The 17,353-nt window shown below is 44.7% G+C and overlaps 2 protein-coding genes across 4 annotated transcripts in view; one reads left to right on the top strand and one right to left on the bottom strand.

Moving 5' to 3' along the window:
- The first annotated feature begins 389 nt into the window (after positions 1–389).
- Positions 390–13,434, top strand: MBOAT4 (membrane bound O-acyltransferase domain containing 4). The gene is made up of 3 exons (XM_055295870.2): positions 390–612; positions 6,292–6,516; positions 12,077–13,434. The coding sequence occupies exons 1-3, from the start codon at positions 494–496 to the stop codon at positions 13,038–13,040; spliced, it is 1,308 nt and encodes a 435-aa protein (XP_055151845.2). The 5' UTR covers positions 390–493; the 3' UTR covers positions 13,041–13,434.
- The window catches only part of LEPROTL1 (leptin receptor overlapping transcript like 1), a 43,819-nt gene continuing 33,166 nt past the window's right edge, over positions 6,701–17,353 (bottom strand). Inside the window, exon 4 of one of the 3 annotated variants that reach the window (XM_055295875.2) lies at positions 6,701–7,778. In XM_055295875.2, coding sequence (XP_055151850.1) covers positions 7,548–7,778 — 231 coding nt within the window. In that variant the 3' untranslated portion in view covers positions 6,701–7,547. Of the gene's footprint in view, positions 7,779–11,585; positions 13,008–17,353 lie in introns of those variants that run through there. The other 2 variants (XM_063610905.1, XM_063610904.1) reach the window with 2 other exon arrangements.

Below are 17,353 nucleotides of genomic sequence, written 5' to 3'. Positions count from 1 at the left end.
GGTTGTGCCACTGGACTCCAGCCTGGGTGACAGAGCCAGACCCTATCTCAAAAAGAGAAAAAGAAAAGAACCTGCTTCCCTTCCTCCTGGTCACATTCTTGTTTCCCTTTTTCAGTCCACAGCGTTGTCTGTCAACAGTTGGGAAATGAGATTTTTCAGTAACTTAGTGAAGAAAATATGACAGCATGATGACTGAAAAGGTAAATAGCATACTATGTCAATGAAACAAAACCACAACTTCCAAAAGCAATGTTTTTAGTGCATGTCATGTTTAATGTTACATCAAAATGTGTTTTGGTTTCCATAGTGCAGTTCCTCAATCAGAAAGCCGGTTTTTATTCTGCTTATCTCCAGAGCTTTTGTTTGCCTTTTGCTCACCCTAGCCGTGCTAAACCAGATAAAAAGACCAGAGACAGCGTGATTGAGATTACTCTTGGAGGAAGGCATCAGTTAAGGACCCTAGAAAAGACAGACTCTTTTGTTCTGGTTCCTAATGGAGTGGCTTCGGCTGTTCTTTCTCCATCCTGTATCATTTTACCAGGGGGCTGCATTTCCCTTTGCACTTCTCTTCAATTATCTCTGTATCATGGATTCATTCTCCGCTCGTGCCAGGTAGGCTGGATGGCTATTTTTACCCTTACATCCAGAAATACTATAGTGACTGGGTGAGGTGGCTCACGCCAGTAATCCCTGCACTTTGGGAGGCTGAGGTGGGCGGATCACTTGAGGCCAGGGGTTCAAGAACTGCCTGGCCAACATAGCAAAACCCTGTCTCTACTACAAATGCAAAAAAAATTAGCTGGGCATGGTGGCTCACGCCTGTAGTTCCAGCTCCTCGGGAGGGAGGCAGGAGACTCGTTTAAGCCCAGGAGGTGGAGGGTGCAGTGAGCCGAGATGGCGCCATTGCACTCCAGCCTGGGCAATGGAGCAAACCTCTATCGAAAAAAAAAAAAAAAAAAAAATTCAGAAATACGATAGTAGGGCAAAAAGCAGAGTAGACTGCAGATGTGAAGATTACAATATATTAATTACACTTGTTTTTAACTTTCACTGTCACTGATTATTGATTGCTTGATAATGAATATGTATAATAGAGTAAAACTAAACTGGAAATTCACATCCTGTCTGCACTGACATAAGGTTTGCTGGGTTCACGTTAAATGGCAGATGGATGAAAATAAACTCTCAGGAGAGATGGTTGTTGCGATGGTACAAGAATTCTCCAAATGGATACATCTCTGCCAAACATGGATCTCAGATATTCTTGAATAGTCCTAATTTTATGGAATTTTATCATTTTCAATCAAATTAAATTTTATATAAAGTTACATCAGTATAAGTTTTATTATAACTAAATGTGATTTTTAAGGTGCCTTTATATGAATTCTCAGAGAAATGAAATAAGTCAAAATGAATCTTGTTAGATTAGCTATATGATAATTTGAAGTTCAAAAATTATTGTCACTAGTGATGACTTGATTGTAATGATTTTTTAATATCAAATAACCTGAACACATTAGAGACAGCACCTATTTTTTTAGATTGCTCATATAAGATTTTATTTTTTTAACATAATCAAAAGGCAAGAACTTAACTGAACATAGAACAGAAATGGTGAGTGTACTGTTAACATGGCTACATGATTTTCTGTTAAATTGAAAAGTCGCAAATACATTTTTAATTTTATTTATTTATATGTATTTTTGGAGGTAGAGTCTCTCTCTGTCACCCAAGCTGGAGTGCAGTGGCACGATCTCGGCTCACTGCAACCTCCACTTCCTGGATTCAAGGGATTCTCCTGCCTCAGCCTCCCCAGTAGCTGGGACTATAGGTGCACACCACCATGCCCAGCTAATTTGAAATATATTTTTAAAAATAATTCCAACTTTTATTTTAGATTCAAGGGGTACATGTGTAGGTTTATTACATGGGTATATTGTATGATGCTGAGGGTTGGGGTACGATTGATCCCATCACCCAGGTAGTGAGCACAGTACCCAAGAGTTAGTTTTTCAACCCTTTTTCCCTGACAGTCCCTATTTTTAACAAGGTTTTGTGGAATGTCCTTTTGTAAAGTGAAAATCTATTGCCAAAGGGCCACTTCCTAATAATTCACTTATTTTGGGAATTAGGATTTTTATATATTGGGATTCTTAAATAAAATATAGCTGTATCTACGATCAGTTAGGATTGTGGAATTTGATTAAACAATGGTATGATCACGTGTTCACAACTGCCTGATGACTGTTAACTTCACTTATGGAGATTGGAGTTGGGGAACAGCTGTAAAGAAGTTTCCTTTTGAGAAAGATTCTCAAAACAATAAAGCAACGTGAGTGCAAAAATAAGGATTAATCCTTATGGAGTTACCTTAGGGTGAAGATTGCTCAGTTTCTGGCCGGATGCAGTGGCTCACACCTGTAATCCCAGTAACTGGGAGGCAGAGGCAAGTGGATAGCTGGAGCCCAGGAGTTTGAGACCTGCCCGGGCAACATGACAAAATCCCTGTCTCTACATAAAGTACAAAAAATTAGCCATGTGTGGTGGTACATGCCTGTAGTCCCGGCTACTTAGGAGCCTGAGGCTGGAGGATCCCTTGAGCCCAAGAGGTTGAGGTTGTAGTAAGTCGTGATCATGCCACTGCACTCCAGCCTGGGCAGCAGGGAGAGACTCTGTCAAAAATAAAAAATAAAAATAAAAAAGACTTCTCACTTTGGATTCAGCCTGTTGAGTCTTGACTCCCTCACCTAACTAAGTGTCCTTGTGTATGTCAGTATACTTCACCCAAATGCCCTCTTCTTATCTGTAAAACAGAAAACATAATGCCTATCTCATGGGGTTATTTTAAGTATTAAATAAATATATTTCTCATAAAGGATTATTAGCACTATGCCTAGAATGAAATAAGCAATCGCTAAGTCATACGTTCTACATTGTCCATGTACAGACAATTTAATGTTTATAAATCTCCTAGGGGAGTTGCCTCTGGGTGGGAGGGTTGCTGTGTAAAGGATAAATGTTCCCCCTTTTGTTTTCCCATAGCAGGGAAGTGAAGGCTTGGACCACAACGTTAACTGGGGTGTTGAGGGGGGAAGTCACCCCAAGCATAGGCTCAAAGAGAAGCACAGGAATGTCCCAGGCTTTTGAGTAATAGATGCTCTCACACTAAGACACTTAATGCTCTCCCCCAAGAAAAAAAGAGGTTCTTGCTAACCTGTACTTGGCACTGTGCCCGGAGCCGTGACACACATTTGCCTTGCAGTGGTGTTTCCTGGTTCTGAGTTGGTAGAGAAATCCTAGGCTTCTTTGAGTCGCTTTCCCAGAGAGTCAAAAGGACTAGTGAGTCCTTTTTTCTTTTCTTTTCTCTTTTCTTTAATTTTCTTTCTTTTCTTTTCATTTCTTTTTGAAACGGAGTCTCTCTCTGTTACCCAGGCTGGAGTGCAGCAGTGCGACCTCAGCTCACTGCAACCTCTGCCTCCTGAGCTCAAGTGATTCTCCTGCCTCAGCCTCCCGAGTAGTTGGGATTACAGGGGCCCGCCACCACACCCTACTAATTGTTTTTGTATTTTTAGTAGAGACAGGGTTTCACCATGTTAGCCAGGCTGGCCTTGAACTCCTGACTTCAAGTGATCTGCCTGCCTCAGCCTCCCAAAGTGCTGGGATTACAAGTATGAGCCACCACGCCCAACTATTCCACACTTTTTCTGACCCCTTCATTCAGCTTTATTAATTTGGCAACAATTAAAAAACAAGCCTCCATATAATGCAGAAGGACGAACCAAGTGTGCATAATGTGAACCTTCCCAGGCCTCTGCAGATCCGCATCTCCTTGGCTTCTGAGAGAGGCATGATTCACAAACCATTTCATCAATGTGGGTATTTTACAACATTAAAAAAACACTGGCCAGGCACCCTGGCTCATGCCTGTAATCCCAGGACTTTGAGAAGCTGAGGCAGGAGGATTGCATGAGTCTGAGAGTTCAAGACCAGCCTGGGCAACATGGCGAATCCCCATCTCTACAAAAAATATAAAAAAATTAGCCAGGTATGGTGGTGCATATCGATAGTCCCAGCTACTAGGGAGGTTGAGGTGGGAGGATTTCTTGAGCTGGGGAGGTCAAGGCTGCAGTGAATCATGATCATGCCACTGCACTCCAGCCTGGGCAACAGGGACCCTGTCTCAAAAACAAGACAAAACACCGCTCTTTTCCTCCCTGGCCACCTGAAAATTGGCCACTATCATGAAAGACACAGCAGCTATCCATTCAAAGGAGTTCATAATCAACTGACGACTTGGGTGGAAACATATGGTCGTGGTCATCCTTCACTCTGGGAAGGCAACAGTAATAAGAAAGAAATCTGGGAAAAACTAGCCAAAATGTACAAGATCTCATGGACATGATATATAAGATGGAGATCATCTTTGTATTTAGATTCTGACCCCATTTTGTGGTAGCAAGATAACTGGCATGATTTATGATTCCCTGGATTATGTAAAGAAAAGTGAACCAAAGCATAAACTTGCAAGACATAGCCCAGATGAGAGAAAAAGACGTCAAGAAAACAGCAAAACGAATGCAAGGACAGAATGAAGAAAGTCAGGGGGCCCCAAAAGCCAGTGTTGGTGCTGACAAAAAAGTACAGATTCTGCAATGGCTGGGCGCGATGGCTCACCCCTGTAAACCCGGCACTTTGGGAGGCTGAGGTGGGCGGATCACCTTAGGCACAGTGTCTAAGACTGTACCAGGAGTTCAAGACAGTGTCTAAGACTGAGGCCAGGAGTTCGAGACCAGCCTGGCCAACATGGTGAAACCCCGTCTCTACTAAAAATACAAAAATTAGCCAGGCACGGCGGCAGGTGCCTGTAATCCCAGCTACTCTGGAGGCTGAGGCAGGAGAATTGCTTGAACCCAGGAGACAGAGGTTGCAGTGAGCAAGATTGCACCACTGCACTCCAGCCCGAGCAACAGAGCCAGACTCTGTCTAAAAAAAAAAAAAATGATTCTGCAATGACTTCATCTGCGGTGATTGTGCAGATTTTTCGTGACAGGATATAATAAACTGTAACAACTTTTTGGGTTTTTTTAGAGACAAGATTTTGCACTGTTACCCAAGCTGGAGTGTAATGGTGTCATCATAGCTCAAGTGCAGCCTCTAACTCATGGGCTCAAGTGATCCTCCCACCTCAGACTCCTGAGTAGCTAGGACTACAGGTGGCCACCATGCGTGGCTATTAAACAAATTTTTTTTGTAGAGATGGGATCTTGCTATATTGCCCAGGCTGGTCTCAAACTCTGGCCTCAAGTGATCTTCCCTCCTTGGCCTCCCAAAGTGCTGAGATTACAGGTGTGAGTCACTGTGCCTGGCCTAAACTTTAATAAGTATAAACTTTAATAAAACAAAACAAAATCCTAACTCATAAGATCTAAAAGTGCAGAAGTAAAGATGAAGGGTGGATATAAAGATTTTTCCGAGTTTTCACTTTTCAAAGGGAAGTGTTGAGTCTCCTTTCTCTGTCAGCCTCTGGAATGCTTCTGGGTAGCACAACCCTGTGAAAAGGAAGGTGCTTGTCTTGAGAGGATGCCTAGGGCGCTCTTCTAGATCCTTAACACTAGGTTCACAGCACTTTTCAGTCAGACGACGTACCAGGAGATTTCAAAGATGTCCTTGCTAGCCAGACTTCCAGGACTGTCAGGGGCAGGTGGTGGAATACCTTGGGAGGGAATCCCTTGAATGGTGGGCATCAAAGAGAGAGGTTCCAGGGCCGCTAAGGCAGGAATTGAGATTTGTCTCCAGGTCAAGGGTGTGGCTCATGCCTGCAATCGTAGCATTTTGGGAGGCCGAGGGAGGAGGATCGCTTGAGGCCAGGAGTTTGAGACTGGGTGACACACCAAGATCCCATCTCTAAAAAAATAAAAAGCTAGCCAGGCATGTTGGTGCATGCCTGTAGTCCCTCCCAGGTGGGAGGATCACTTGAGTCCAGGAGGTCAAGGAGGTGAGCCATGGTTGCAACTCTATACTCACCCTGGGTGACAGAGAGAGACCCTGTCTCAAAAAAAAAAAAAAAAAGATTTGTCTCCAAGGCAGAAATTTACAAATTTACCCTGGCTCTTTCTCCCGTGATTCTTTTCTTCTGAAGAACAAAAGGAAAGCCCCGGAGTGCTAACAGTGCAGCTACTTTAGGTGTTGTGTGGGGACTACCCAGATCGGGTTCTCTGGAGTGACATCTGCAGTGATTCCTTTGCTGTGCGGTTCTAAGTCATTCTCCCCAGGGTGTCCCTTCTCTTTCAGGTACCTCTTTCTCCTGGCTGGAGGAGGTGCCCTGGCCGTGGCTGCCATGGGTCCCTATGCCGTGCTCGTCTTCACCCCTGCTGTCTGTGCCGTGGCTTTCCTCTGTTTCCTGGCCCCGCAGCAAGTCCACAGGTGGACCTTCTGCTTTCAGATGAGCTGGCAGACCTTGTGTCACCTGGGTCTGCACTACACTGAGTATCATCTGCATGAGCCTCCTTCCGTGAGGTAAGCAGCCTGTTCGATGGTCATGCTCAGCCCACCTGCGGTTTGGAGGCACCACGGTGGCAGCAGAGAGAACCTGGGTATTGGGTTGGAGTCCTAATTCTTCCACATTTGACCAGTGTGACCTTGAGCAAGTCATTTTACCTCTTTCAGACTCATTTCTTTCTCTGGAAAAAGATACGGGGCTAACGATACTGTGTTGCACTATTGTTGTGAATGTTAGTGTAACCGCCCAATGGGTTCACCTTCTCCACTGACTAGACAGACAGGGGAATTGCAGTAGAGAAAGAGTAATTCACAGAGAGCTGGCTGTGCGGGAGACAGGCCAGTTTTATTATTACTCCAAGCATTTGGAGTAATCATAATCAGTTTCCCCGAGCATTTGGGGATCTGAGTTTTTAACGATAATTTGGTGGGTAGGGGGAGGCCAGTGAGTTGAGAGTGCTGATTGGTTGGGTTGGAGATGAAATCATAGGGAGTCAGAACAGTCTTCTTGTGCTGAGTCAGTTCCTGGGTGGGGGCCACAAGATAAAATGAGCCAGTTTATCGATCTGGGTAGTACCAGCTGATCCGTCAAGGGCAGGGTCTGCAAAATATCTCAAGCACTGATCTTAGGCCTTAGAATAACAATGTTATACCCAGGAGCAATTTGGGGAGGGTCAGAATCTTGTCATCTCCAGCTGCATGACTCCTAAACCATAATTTCTAATCTTTTGGCTAATTTGTTAATCCTTCAAAGGCAATCTAGTTTCCAGGCAAGAAGGGGGTTTGTTTTGGGAAAGGTCTGTGATTGTCTTTGTTTTAAACTGTAAGCTATTAACTAAGTTCCTCCCAAAATGAGTCCCAGGAATGACCAAGGACAGCTTGGAGGTTAGAAGCAAGATGGAGTTGGTTAGGTCAGACTTCTTTCAATGTCTCAGTTATAATTTTGCAATGGCTGTTTCATTAGAATGAATATAAATGTGATTCTGTGACTAATCATCGCTGCCATGTGTTGCCTACGTGGTGCAGTGTCTGGCACTGAGCAGTAGTTGTCATTGTGCCTGAGAGGGAGGGCAAAGCAGGAATCCTAGAGCACACAGAGCAGGCCTGCCCAGAAGTGACTCAGCACTGTCTGCCAGCCTCAGCATGGGTTGAGTGGACACTCTGCTTGCAGGTAACAATCTTCCCATGGCGGCTGCTGGGAGAGGCAGCTGCTGTGTCAGTGTTTTCCTTCCTTCAGACTCAGCTGTTCCCATCTTGCTGAGGAAGGGTAGGCACCCCATCTAGAAAACAGAAATCAAGAGCTAATCACAGTCTAGAGAAGTGTTGTTATGAATCAGCAAGATCCCTGAGATGAGGGGAAACATTGCTTTGTGATCTGGAGATCTCATGTTCCTGACTCTCTCTGGTGATCACAATTGGCTTCAGGGTCACTCAGAGCACAGAGGCTGTGATGCTCCAGGTGGTCACCTATCTGATTCTAGCCTGTGGTTGGTTCACTTGCTTTGCCATCCTGACTATACCCAGAATTTTTTTTTTTAAATTTTCCTGTGAAGACTATTTTCAACACTTTGGGAGGCTGAGGCAGGCAGATCACTTGAGGCCAGGAGTTCAAGACCAGTCTGACCAACATGGTGAAACCCTGTCTCTGCTAAAAATACAAAAATTAGCTGGGCATAATTGGAATCCCAGCTACTCGGGAGGCTGAGACAGGAGATCGCATCACTGCATTCCAGCCTGGGTGACAGAGGGAGACACTGTCTCAAAAAAAAAAAAAAAAAAAAAAAAGAGAGACTATTTTCACCAAAGGCTTCAGGTTGGCTCTTCTAAGTAAAAGGCAAGATGGCAGGTGGGTGGGGCGTAGGAAGTACCAAATGGGATGGAGTGAATCAGGATTTCAGTAGGGAGCTGGGGCCTGATGGGGCTGGGAGGGCAAGTTGAACAGGATCTGGCTGGATGTGAGGGAGGCTGGAGCAGACCTGGTATGGGGGGCTCTGCTAGTCGGGTACGGCTGCTGCCATCACACAGTGCCACAGACTGGGTGGCTCAAACAACAGAAATTCATTTCCTCACAGTTCTGGAGGCTGGAAGTCACTGATGATGGCGTCAGCAGGGCTGGGTTCTTCTGAGGCCATTCTCATGGCTTGCAGGTGGCAGTGTCCCCCTATGTCCGCGTGATGGTCACTCCTCTGTCTGTGCATGTGTCTGTGTCCTAATTGTCTATTCTCATAAGGACTCTGTGCGTATTTGATTAGCGCCCATCCTAATGACCTCATTTAACCTTAATCACATCTTTAAAGACCCTAACTCCATATACAGTCACATTCTGAGGTACTGGGGTTAGACCATAAGCACAGGAATTTTGGGGGCACATTCAGTCCATAATAGAGAGTGAGTGAGCAGGTTTTGGTGGCATTTGGAGGCTACCTTGCTTTCAGTGAGAATCAGTCAAGTGAGGGGGTCCGTTTTTCTTAAATCTTCAGACACACGGATAGAAACAGCAGCAGTTAGAAGACTTGTTTTCTCTCCACAGGACAGCATTTCTGATTGTAGAGTGTGTCACTGTAATTTTCTTTCTTTTTTTTTTTTGAGACAAGGTCTCACTCTGTTGCCCAGGCTGGAGCACAGTGGCATGCTCATGGCTCACTGTAGCCTTGACCTCCCGGGCTCAAGCAATCCTCCCACCTCAGCCTCCTCAGTAGCTGGGACCACAGGCATGCACCACCAAATCGGGCTAATTTTCATATTTTTTGTAGAAACGGAGTTTTGCCATGTTGCCCAGGCTGGTCTCAAACTCCTGCGCTCAAGTGATCAGCCCACCTCACCTCAGCCTCCCAAAGTGCTGGGATTACAGGTGTGAGCCACTGTGACCAGCCTAATTTTCATTCATTGTTCTCCTCAATAATCTTGCCAGCAGGATCTTTGATGGTGAAGCAGTAAGAGCTCAGGTGATTGGTTAAGACCATATTTCAAATTGCTAATGGCTCAGCACACACTGTGATCCATTCCTCAGCACAAATCCCACATTAAGCAAAGTCCTACAGCCAAGGCCTGGTTTGTATTTAAAATCTTCAGCTTCCTATCTTTTCTTCACTACTGAGTTTTTGTTTCCTCTACGGCAAATTTCTCCCAAGTCTCTGATCCTAATCTTTGTAGGCCATTCTTGGAAATATTATAATCAACATTTCCCACAATATTCCTCATCATTCCCTTATTTGCATCTCTGACTAATGTTTAATTTCCCCACTTTCTTGATCCGGCCTGATGTCACCCTAAATAACAAATAGAAAGAGGCTCCCTAAAAGAAAATGATGGGGCTGGGTGCAGTGGCTCACGCCTATAATCCCAGCCCTTTGGGAGGCTGAGGTGGGTGGATCACTTGAGGCCAGGAGTTTGAGACCAGCCTGGCCAACATAGTGAAACCCCGTCTCTACAAAAAAACCCTACAAAAATTAACTAGGCATGGTAGAGCATGTCTGAATTCCCAGCTTCTCGGGAGGGAGAGGTGGGAGGATCACTTCAGTCTGGGAAGCAGAGGTTGCAGTGAGCCAAGATGGTGCCACTGCACTCCAGCCTGGGCAATAGAGTGAGACCGTGTCTCAGGAAAAACAAAACAAGAGAAAAGAAAAGGATGCTTATGGCTGGGAGCAGTGGCTCACCGCTGTAATCCTAGCACTTGGGGAGGCCAAGGCGGGCGGATCACCGGAGATCAGGAGTTCAAGACCAGCCTGGCAGACATGGCGAAACCCTGTCTCTACTAAAAATACAAAAATTAGCTGGGCGTGTTGGCATGCACCTGTAATTCCAGCTACTCAGGAGGCTGAGGTGGGAGAATCGCTTGAACCCAGGAGGCAGCAGAGGTTGCAGTGGGCGGCTGAGATCGCACCACTGCACTCCAGCCTGGGCCACAGAGCGAGACTCTGTCTCCAAAAAAATAAAAAAAGAAAATGATACTTATTTAGGAATTGGGCATTACAGTGGGAATATGTGTGCCATCGTATGTGTATTCAGGTAGGTAAAGGAAGACAAAGTTTTTTTGTTTTGTTTTGTTTTTTTTTTGAGATGCAGTCTCGCTCTATCACCAGGCTGGAATGCAGTGACACAATCTCGGCTCACTGCAACCTCCGCCTCCCAGGTTCCAGTGACTCTCCTGCCTCAGCCTCCCGAGTAGGTAGGACTACAGGTGCGCATCACCACGCCCAGCTAATTTTTGTATTTTTAGTAGAGATGGGGTTTCACCATATTGGCCAGGATGGTCTCGATCTCTTGACCTCGTGATCCACCTGCCTAGGCCTCCCAAAGTGCTGGGATTACAGGTGTGAGCCACCACACCCAGCCGGTAAGAGAAAGTTTTTTAAGAGAAAAATAAGGAGCATTACATAATTGTTTTGAAATTATTATCCTTGAGTACAGGCTCAATGACAAGGGTGATGCCAGTCTGTGGTTGGGCAGGCAGTGGCTGGGCAGGTGACCTCACAAAAGTATTTTTTTGTGTAGGGTTGCAATGGTTTTTGTGCGAGGTTGTGGTTTTTGCAGTCTTTTGTGGTAGTTTTTGCTATCAGACATACAAGCATTGAGAATCCTCTCTTCATACCTTTTCCTGGCTCTGTTTGTCAGAAGTGTTTTGTTTTGTTTTGCTTTTTAACACAAGTGACTTCATTTTTCTTTTTTCTTTCTTTTCTTTTCTTTTTTTTTTTTTTTTGAGACAGGGTCTCACTTGGATGCGTAGGCTGGAGTGCGGTGGTGCAATCATAGCTCACTGCAGCCTTGAACTCCTGGGCTCAAGGGTTCCACCCACGTCAGCCTCCCAAAGTGATGGGACCCACTGCACCCAGCCATGATTCCATTTCTATTCCCACAACTTTCAAATTGGAGTAGTGTGTGGTTCTGAATTAATTCAAGAGTCTTCAGCTGTTAAAGTAAAATTTCCCAGGCAAATTCTCCTATTCAGAATGGAAGATTTCCGGATGGAAGATGGGATGGATCTCTGAGATCCCTGGGAAGCTTCTCAAGTTGAACATGCATGTAAATGTGTGCATCTTTTTTTCTTTAAAACAAACAAAAAATATATATGCAAATATACACACATATTCATTCAGATATACATATATTTATTTATAAAACACACGTGATCATTACAAAAAATTCAAACAAAGCAATAAGTGAAAGATATTCTTATGCTAATCTCATTCCCTAGAGGTAACTATTCTTAAAAGTTTGGGGTATATTAGTCTAGACTTAAGCTCCACTGTATACTTAAGATCTATAAATATTGCCAGGGGCAGTGGCTCATGCCTGTAATCCCAGCACTTTGGGAGGCCAAGACAGGCAGATTGCTTAAGCCCAGGAGTTTGAGATCAGCCTGGACAACATAGTGAGACCCCATCTCTATAAAAAAATAAATAAATAAGATTGATTTATTTTATTTTAAGATTTATTTTGTGTGGGGTCCTGCAGGCCATGAGATTAATCTTAGCTGTACAGACTTATCTATTTCCTGTGAGATCACATATGACAGACTAGAATAAGAGAGAGAATAAATACAGAGTATTTTTATGTTCTTTAAAAAATTATCTTGCAGGTTCTGCATCACTCTTTCTTCTCTCATGCTCTTGACCCAGAGGGTCACGTCCCTCTCTCTGGACATTTGTGAGGGGAAAGTGGAGGCAGTATCTGGAGGCATCAGGAGCAGGAGCTCTTTGTCTGAGCATGTGTGTAAGGCACTGCCCTATTTCAGCTACTTGCTCTTTTTCCCTGCCCTCCTGGGAGGCTCTCTGTGCTCCTTCCAGCAATTTCAGGCTCGTGTTCAAGGGTCCAGTGCTTTGTATCCCAGGCACTCTTTCTGGGCTCTGAGCTGGAGGGGTCTGCAGATTCTTGGACTAGAATGCCTAAACGTGGCAGTGAGCAGGGTGGTGGATGCAGGAGCGGGGCTGACTGATTGCCAGCAATTCGAGTGCATCTATGTCATGTGGACCACAGCCGGGCTTTTCAAGCTCACCTACTACTCCCACTGGATCCTGGACGACTCCCTCCTCCATGCAGCGGGCTTTGGGCCTGAGCTTGGTCAGACCCCTGCAGAGGAGGGATATGTCCCCGATGCGGACATCTGGACCCTGGAAAGAACCCACAGGATATCTGTGTTTGCAAGAAAGTGGAACCAAAGCACGGCTCAATGGCTCCGACGGCTTGTATTCCAGCACAGCAGGGCTTGGCCGTTGTTGCAGACATTTGCCTTCTCTGCCTGGTGGCATGGACTCCATCCAGGACAGGTGTTTGGTTTCCTTTGCTGGGCCGTGATGGTGGAAGCTGACTACCTGATTCACTCCTTTGCCAATGAGTTTATCAGATCCTGGCCGATGAGGCTGTTCTATAGAACCCTCACCTGGGCCCACACCCAGTTGATCACTGCCTACATCATGCTGGCTGTGGAGATCAGGAGCCTCTCCTCTCTCTGGTTGCTCTGTAATTCCTACAACAGTGTCTTTCCCATGGTGTACTGTATTCTGCTTTTGCTATTGGCGAAGAGAAAGCACAAATGTAACTGACATCTTTCCCTGGCTTTCATCTTAAACACCCAAGAAACAGTTTAGAAAGTGCCAGATGACGCATCGATAATGCATACATTTGAACTTTTCCATAATAAAATTTTTTCTAAAGTTTTGGATGGATATACCCAGTGACTTGCAGTAGGAATTTGTGTATCTACTTTAGCAAGCTATTCTGCTGGTACTGAGGATACAAAAAGGAAAAAGACGTGGTTTCTTCTATTAAGATTTACAGTCTAGATGTGGAAGCAAAGATTAAGTAAAGTGATAATAAAAACACAAAGTGCTGTGAACAAGACGGCAAACGCTCTATATATAGACACCCCAAAATTGAGTGTTCAGTTGGCCCACCTGATCCTGGAATGGGAACTTTAGCAACACGAAACCAAAACAAAACCTAACTCATTATCGTATTGGTTTGTTATGTGGACTACAGACTTATATCCATTATTAAGTTTGAACATTTTTTTTCTAAATTTGGAAATTTGTGCCAGGTGCAGTGGCTCATAACCGTAATCCCAGCACTTTGCAAGGCTGAGGTGGAAGGATTGCTTGAGGCCCAGAGTTTGAGACCAGGCTGGGCAACGTAGCAAGACTTTGTCTCAAAGTATATATATGTATATATATATATATGTATATATATACATATATATGTGTGTGTATATATATATGTGTGTGTGTGTGTATATTTGGGTGGGCATGGTGTATGCACCTAAAGACCCAGCTCCTCTGGAGGCTGAGAAGGATCTCTTGAGCCCAGGAGTTCGAGGCTGCAGTGAGCTGTGTTTGTGTCACTGCACCCCAGCCTGGTTGACAGAGGGAGACCCCCATCTGCTAATTTTTTGGGGGCAGGTGCTGTGGCTCACACCTGTAATCCCAGCACTTTGGGAGGCCGAGACGGGCGGATCACAAGGTCAGGGGATCACAAGGTCAGGAGTTCAAGACCAGCCTGGCCAATATGGTGAAACCCCGTCTCTTCTAAAAATACAAAAATTAGCCGGGCGTGGTGGTGGGCGCCTATAGTCCCAGCTACTTGGGAGGCTGAGGCAGGAGAATCGCTTGAATCCCGGGGTTTGGAGGTTGTAGTAAGCCGAGATCACACCACTACACTCTAGCCTGGGCGACAGAGCAAGATTCCATCTCAAAAAAAAAAAAAAATTTTTTTTTGAAAATTTTAAAAAATAATTGTCCTAAAAATAAATGGCTGATATTCTTCCCAGGTATATGTTAATAAAGTAAAAACCCACATGATAACTATTTACATAATTGTTAAATACAAAGCTGACTCATAAACATGTCTTACAAAGAGATCAATAACACGAAGTAAACACTATTTTAATATGACTTTGAGGGTGGATTTTATTCTTTTTTTCTTGGCATATCCTAAATAACTCCCTCTGTTTCTTCCTGTTAGGATTTAAAATACACGAGAGAAAGGTTTCAGGACTTCTAAATTATGCAGTAGCAATGTCATTTAACTAGCACTTACAAATTACTGCCACATCTGCAGGTCACCTGTACTGTTATGTAATTACCATTTTTCTTTAATCAACTTTAATTCAACTTACTTATAAAACTTACCCTCCTTCTAAGCAATGGCAGTGATGAAAATTGGGTTTGGTGTGCTAATTCTATTTTACTCCAGTACTCACTAAAAGAAATACATGCTTGTTCAAATATATACATAAAAAAAACCTTTTTATTTGTGTACTGCGTAAAACCATCTGCTTATCTAAGGTGACATCTATCCCACCATACAAAGCATTGTACAGGTATCTCATCTTGTTGAGTATTCCAAACCTATCCTTCTCATCATTTTCAAAATGTGAAATTGCAAATAAGCTTTTTGATATGGTTTGGGTCTCACATTGAATTGTAATCCCCAGTGTTGGAAGAGGGGCCTGGTGGGAGGTGATTAAATCATGGGGGTGGATTTCCCCCTTGCTGTTCTCATAATAGTGAGTGAGTTTTCACATGATCTGGTTGTTTATAAAAGTGCGTAGCACCTTCCCGCTCTTTCTCTTCCTCCTGCTCCAGCCATGTAAAACGTGTCCCCTGCCTCTTCACCTTCCGCCATGATTTTAAGTTTCCTGAGGCCTCCCCAACCGTGCTTCCTGTACAGCCTGTAAAACTGTGAGCCAATTAAACCTCTTTTCTTTATTAATTACCCAGTCTCAGGTAGTTCTTTGTGTGTGTGTGTGTGTGTGTGTGTGAGTGAGACAGGGTCTCGCTCTGTCACCCAGGCTGGAATGCAGTGGTGTGATCTCAGCTCATTGCAGCCTCTGCCTACTGGGTTCAAGCAATTCTGCCTCACCCTCCCAAGTAGCTGGGACTACAGGCACATGCCACCACGCCCAGCTAATTTTTGTATTTTTAGTAGAGACCGGGTTTCACCATGCTGGCCAGTCTAGTCTTGAACTCCTGATCTCAAGTGATCCGTCCACCTTGGCCTCCTGAAGTGCTGGGATTACAGGTGTGAGTCACCGCTCCCGACCTCAGGCAGTTCTTTATAGCACTACAAGAACTGACTAATACACTTTTAATCGTTAAAACTTCACAAAGATAATACTAAGTTAGAAGTTACAGATAACTTAGAAAGTTATAGGTCAATATCACTGATTAACATGAAGGCAAACAACAAGCCCAATCTTGGCTGGGCGTGGTGGCTCACGCTTGTAATCCCAGCACTTTGGGAGGCCGAGGCGGGCGGATCACGAGGTCAGGAGATCGAGACCACGGTGAAACCCCGTCTCTACTAAAAATACAAAAAATTAGCCGGGCGGGTGGCAGGTGCCTGTAGTCCCAGCTACTCAGAGAGGCTGAGGCAGGAGAATGGCGTGAACCCGGGAGGCGGAGCTTGCACTGAGCCCAGATGGCGCCACTGCACTCCAGCCTGGGTGACAGAGCGAGACTCCGTCTCAGAAAAAAAAAAAAAAAAAAAAAAAAAAAAAAAAACAAGCCCAATCTTAGCACTCAGAACATAACACAGTGAGGGTCTTGATAAACAGAGATAGCAAGGATTTGTAGTGGCCTTGGTGGGGCGCAGCGGCTCATGCCTGTAATCTCAGCACTTTGGGAGGCTGAAGCAGGAGGAGCTCTTGAGCCCTCAAGTTTGAGACCAGCCTGGGCAACACAGGGAGATGCCATCTCTATTAAAAAACACACACACAAACCCAAAACTTGAAGTGCCTTAACCAGAAGGGTTCTATACTTTCTCTCACCATACTCAGTAGCTCAGAGGAGACAAAGTAGATAAATGGGGTTTCCCAGAGTTGGGAATAGTCAAAGAGACTCTGTCTCAAAAAATAGTTTCAGACTCTGTCTCAAAAAAAAAGAAAGAGTGCTTTTTATAGGGGCACTTCTGGGGAGCTGTCTATGGGTGTGTGCAGCTGATGGAAATCCTTCGAAAGGTACACTTTAGATGTGTGCAAGTTTCCATATATATGTTACACTTCAATATTTTTTTTTGAAACAGGGTCTGGCTCTGTCACCCAGGCTGGAGTGCAGTGGCATGATCTCAGCTCACCGCAACCTCTGCCTCCTGGGCTCAAGCAATCCTCCCACCTCAGCCTCCCAAGTAGCTGGGACTACAGGAGCGCACAACTATGTCCGGCTAATTTTTTTTATTTTTTTGTACAGACAGGGTTTTGCCATGTTGCCCAGGCTGGTCTCGAATTCATGAGCTCAAGCGATCCAACCTCCTTGGCCTTCCAAAATTCTGAGATTACAGCCATGAGCCACCGTGTCCGGCCCTGTAATTTTTTTAAGTGACTACTCTTCATGATTAGGGAAATGCTCATGAAGGAATATTAAATTTAAAAAAAGAACTTGGTTAACAAAGCCTTTTAAAATGCAATCTGGCCTCAAAATCTATCTCCCCACTGATGGCCAGGGGTAATTTCTACTCCTCTGATTGGTTAAACCAGGACGTCTGCTTCCTTCTTTTTCTATTTGCATTCTGTAGAGAATGATTCATTTCTCTGGACAGTAGTAGAAAGAACATTTCTCTGGACAGGAGAAAGTGATTTGTGGGAATTGATCTAAGGAAAGAAGTCGGAGCCAGAGCTGTAGACTGGAGCCATCTGTCTGCCCGGAGGACAGCCCAGATCCAAGATGGGCAGAAACAGGAGGTGTCTCCTTCCAGTCCTGTTTCTTTTGTTAGATCTTTACTCGTTCACTTCCCAACTCCTGCCCCCGCTGCTCCCTCCCATTTGGCAACAGTTTCCCTATCCTTCGTTACCCATTCTATTACTTCCAAGACTGCCCATTGCTCCTGAATTCCCTTTGCTACATGACTGGTAGTACCTGCTTAT

The sequence above is a fragment of the Symphalangus syndactylus genome, chromosome 10 (assembly GCF_028878055.3).
Source record: "Symphalangus syndactylus isolate Jambi chromosome 10, NHGRI_mSymSyn1-v2.1_pri, whole genome shotgun sequence".
In the NCBI taxonomy this organism is placed as follows: Eukaryota; Metazoa; Chordata; class Mammalia; order Primates; family Hylobatidae; genus Symphalangus; species Symphalangus syndactylus.
This window is presented reverse-complemented; position numbering and strand designations above follow the sequence as displayed.

What these genes read in the sequence shown, in the direction of transcription:
- MBOAT4 (XM_055295870.2), top strand. Translation starts at nt 494, where the DNA reads ATGGAGTGGCTTCGGCTGTTCTTTCTCCATCCTGTATCATTTTACCAG. An exon ending in TCATTCTCCGCTCGTGCCAG is followed by an intron (nt 613 to 6,291) that starts GTAGGCTGGATG and finishes CTTCTCTTTCAG; the next exon opens with GTACCTCTTTCTCCTGGCTG. An exon ending in CATGAGCCTCCTTCCGTGAG is followed by an intron (nt 6,517 to 12,076) that starts GTAAGCAGCCTG and finishes ATTATCTTGCAG; the next exon opens with GTTCTGCATCACTCTTTCTT.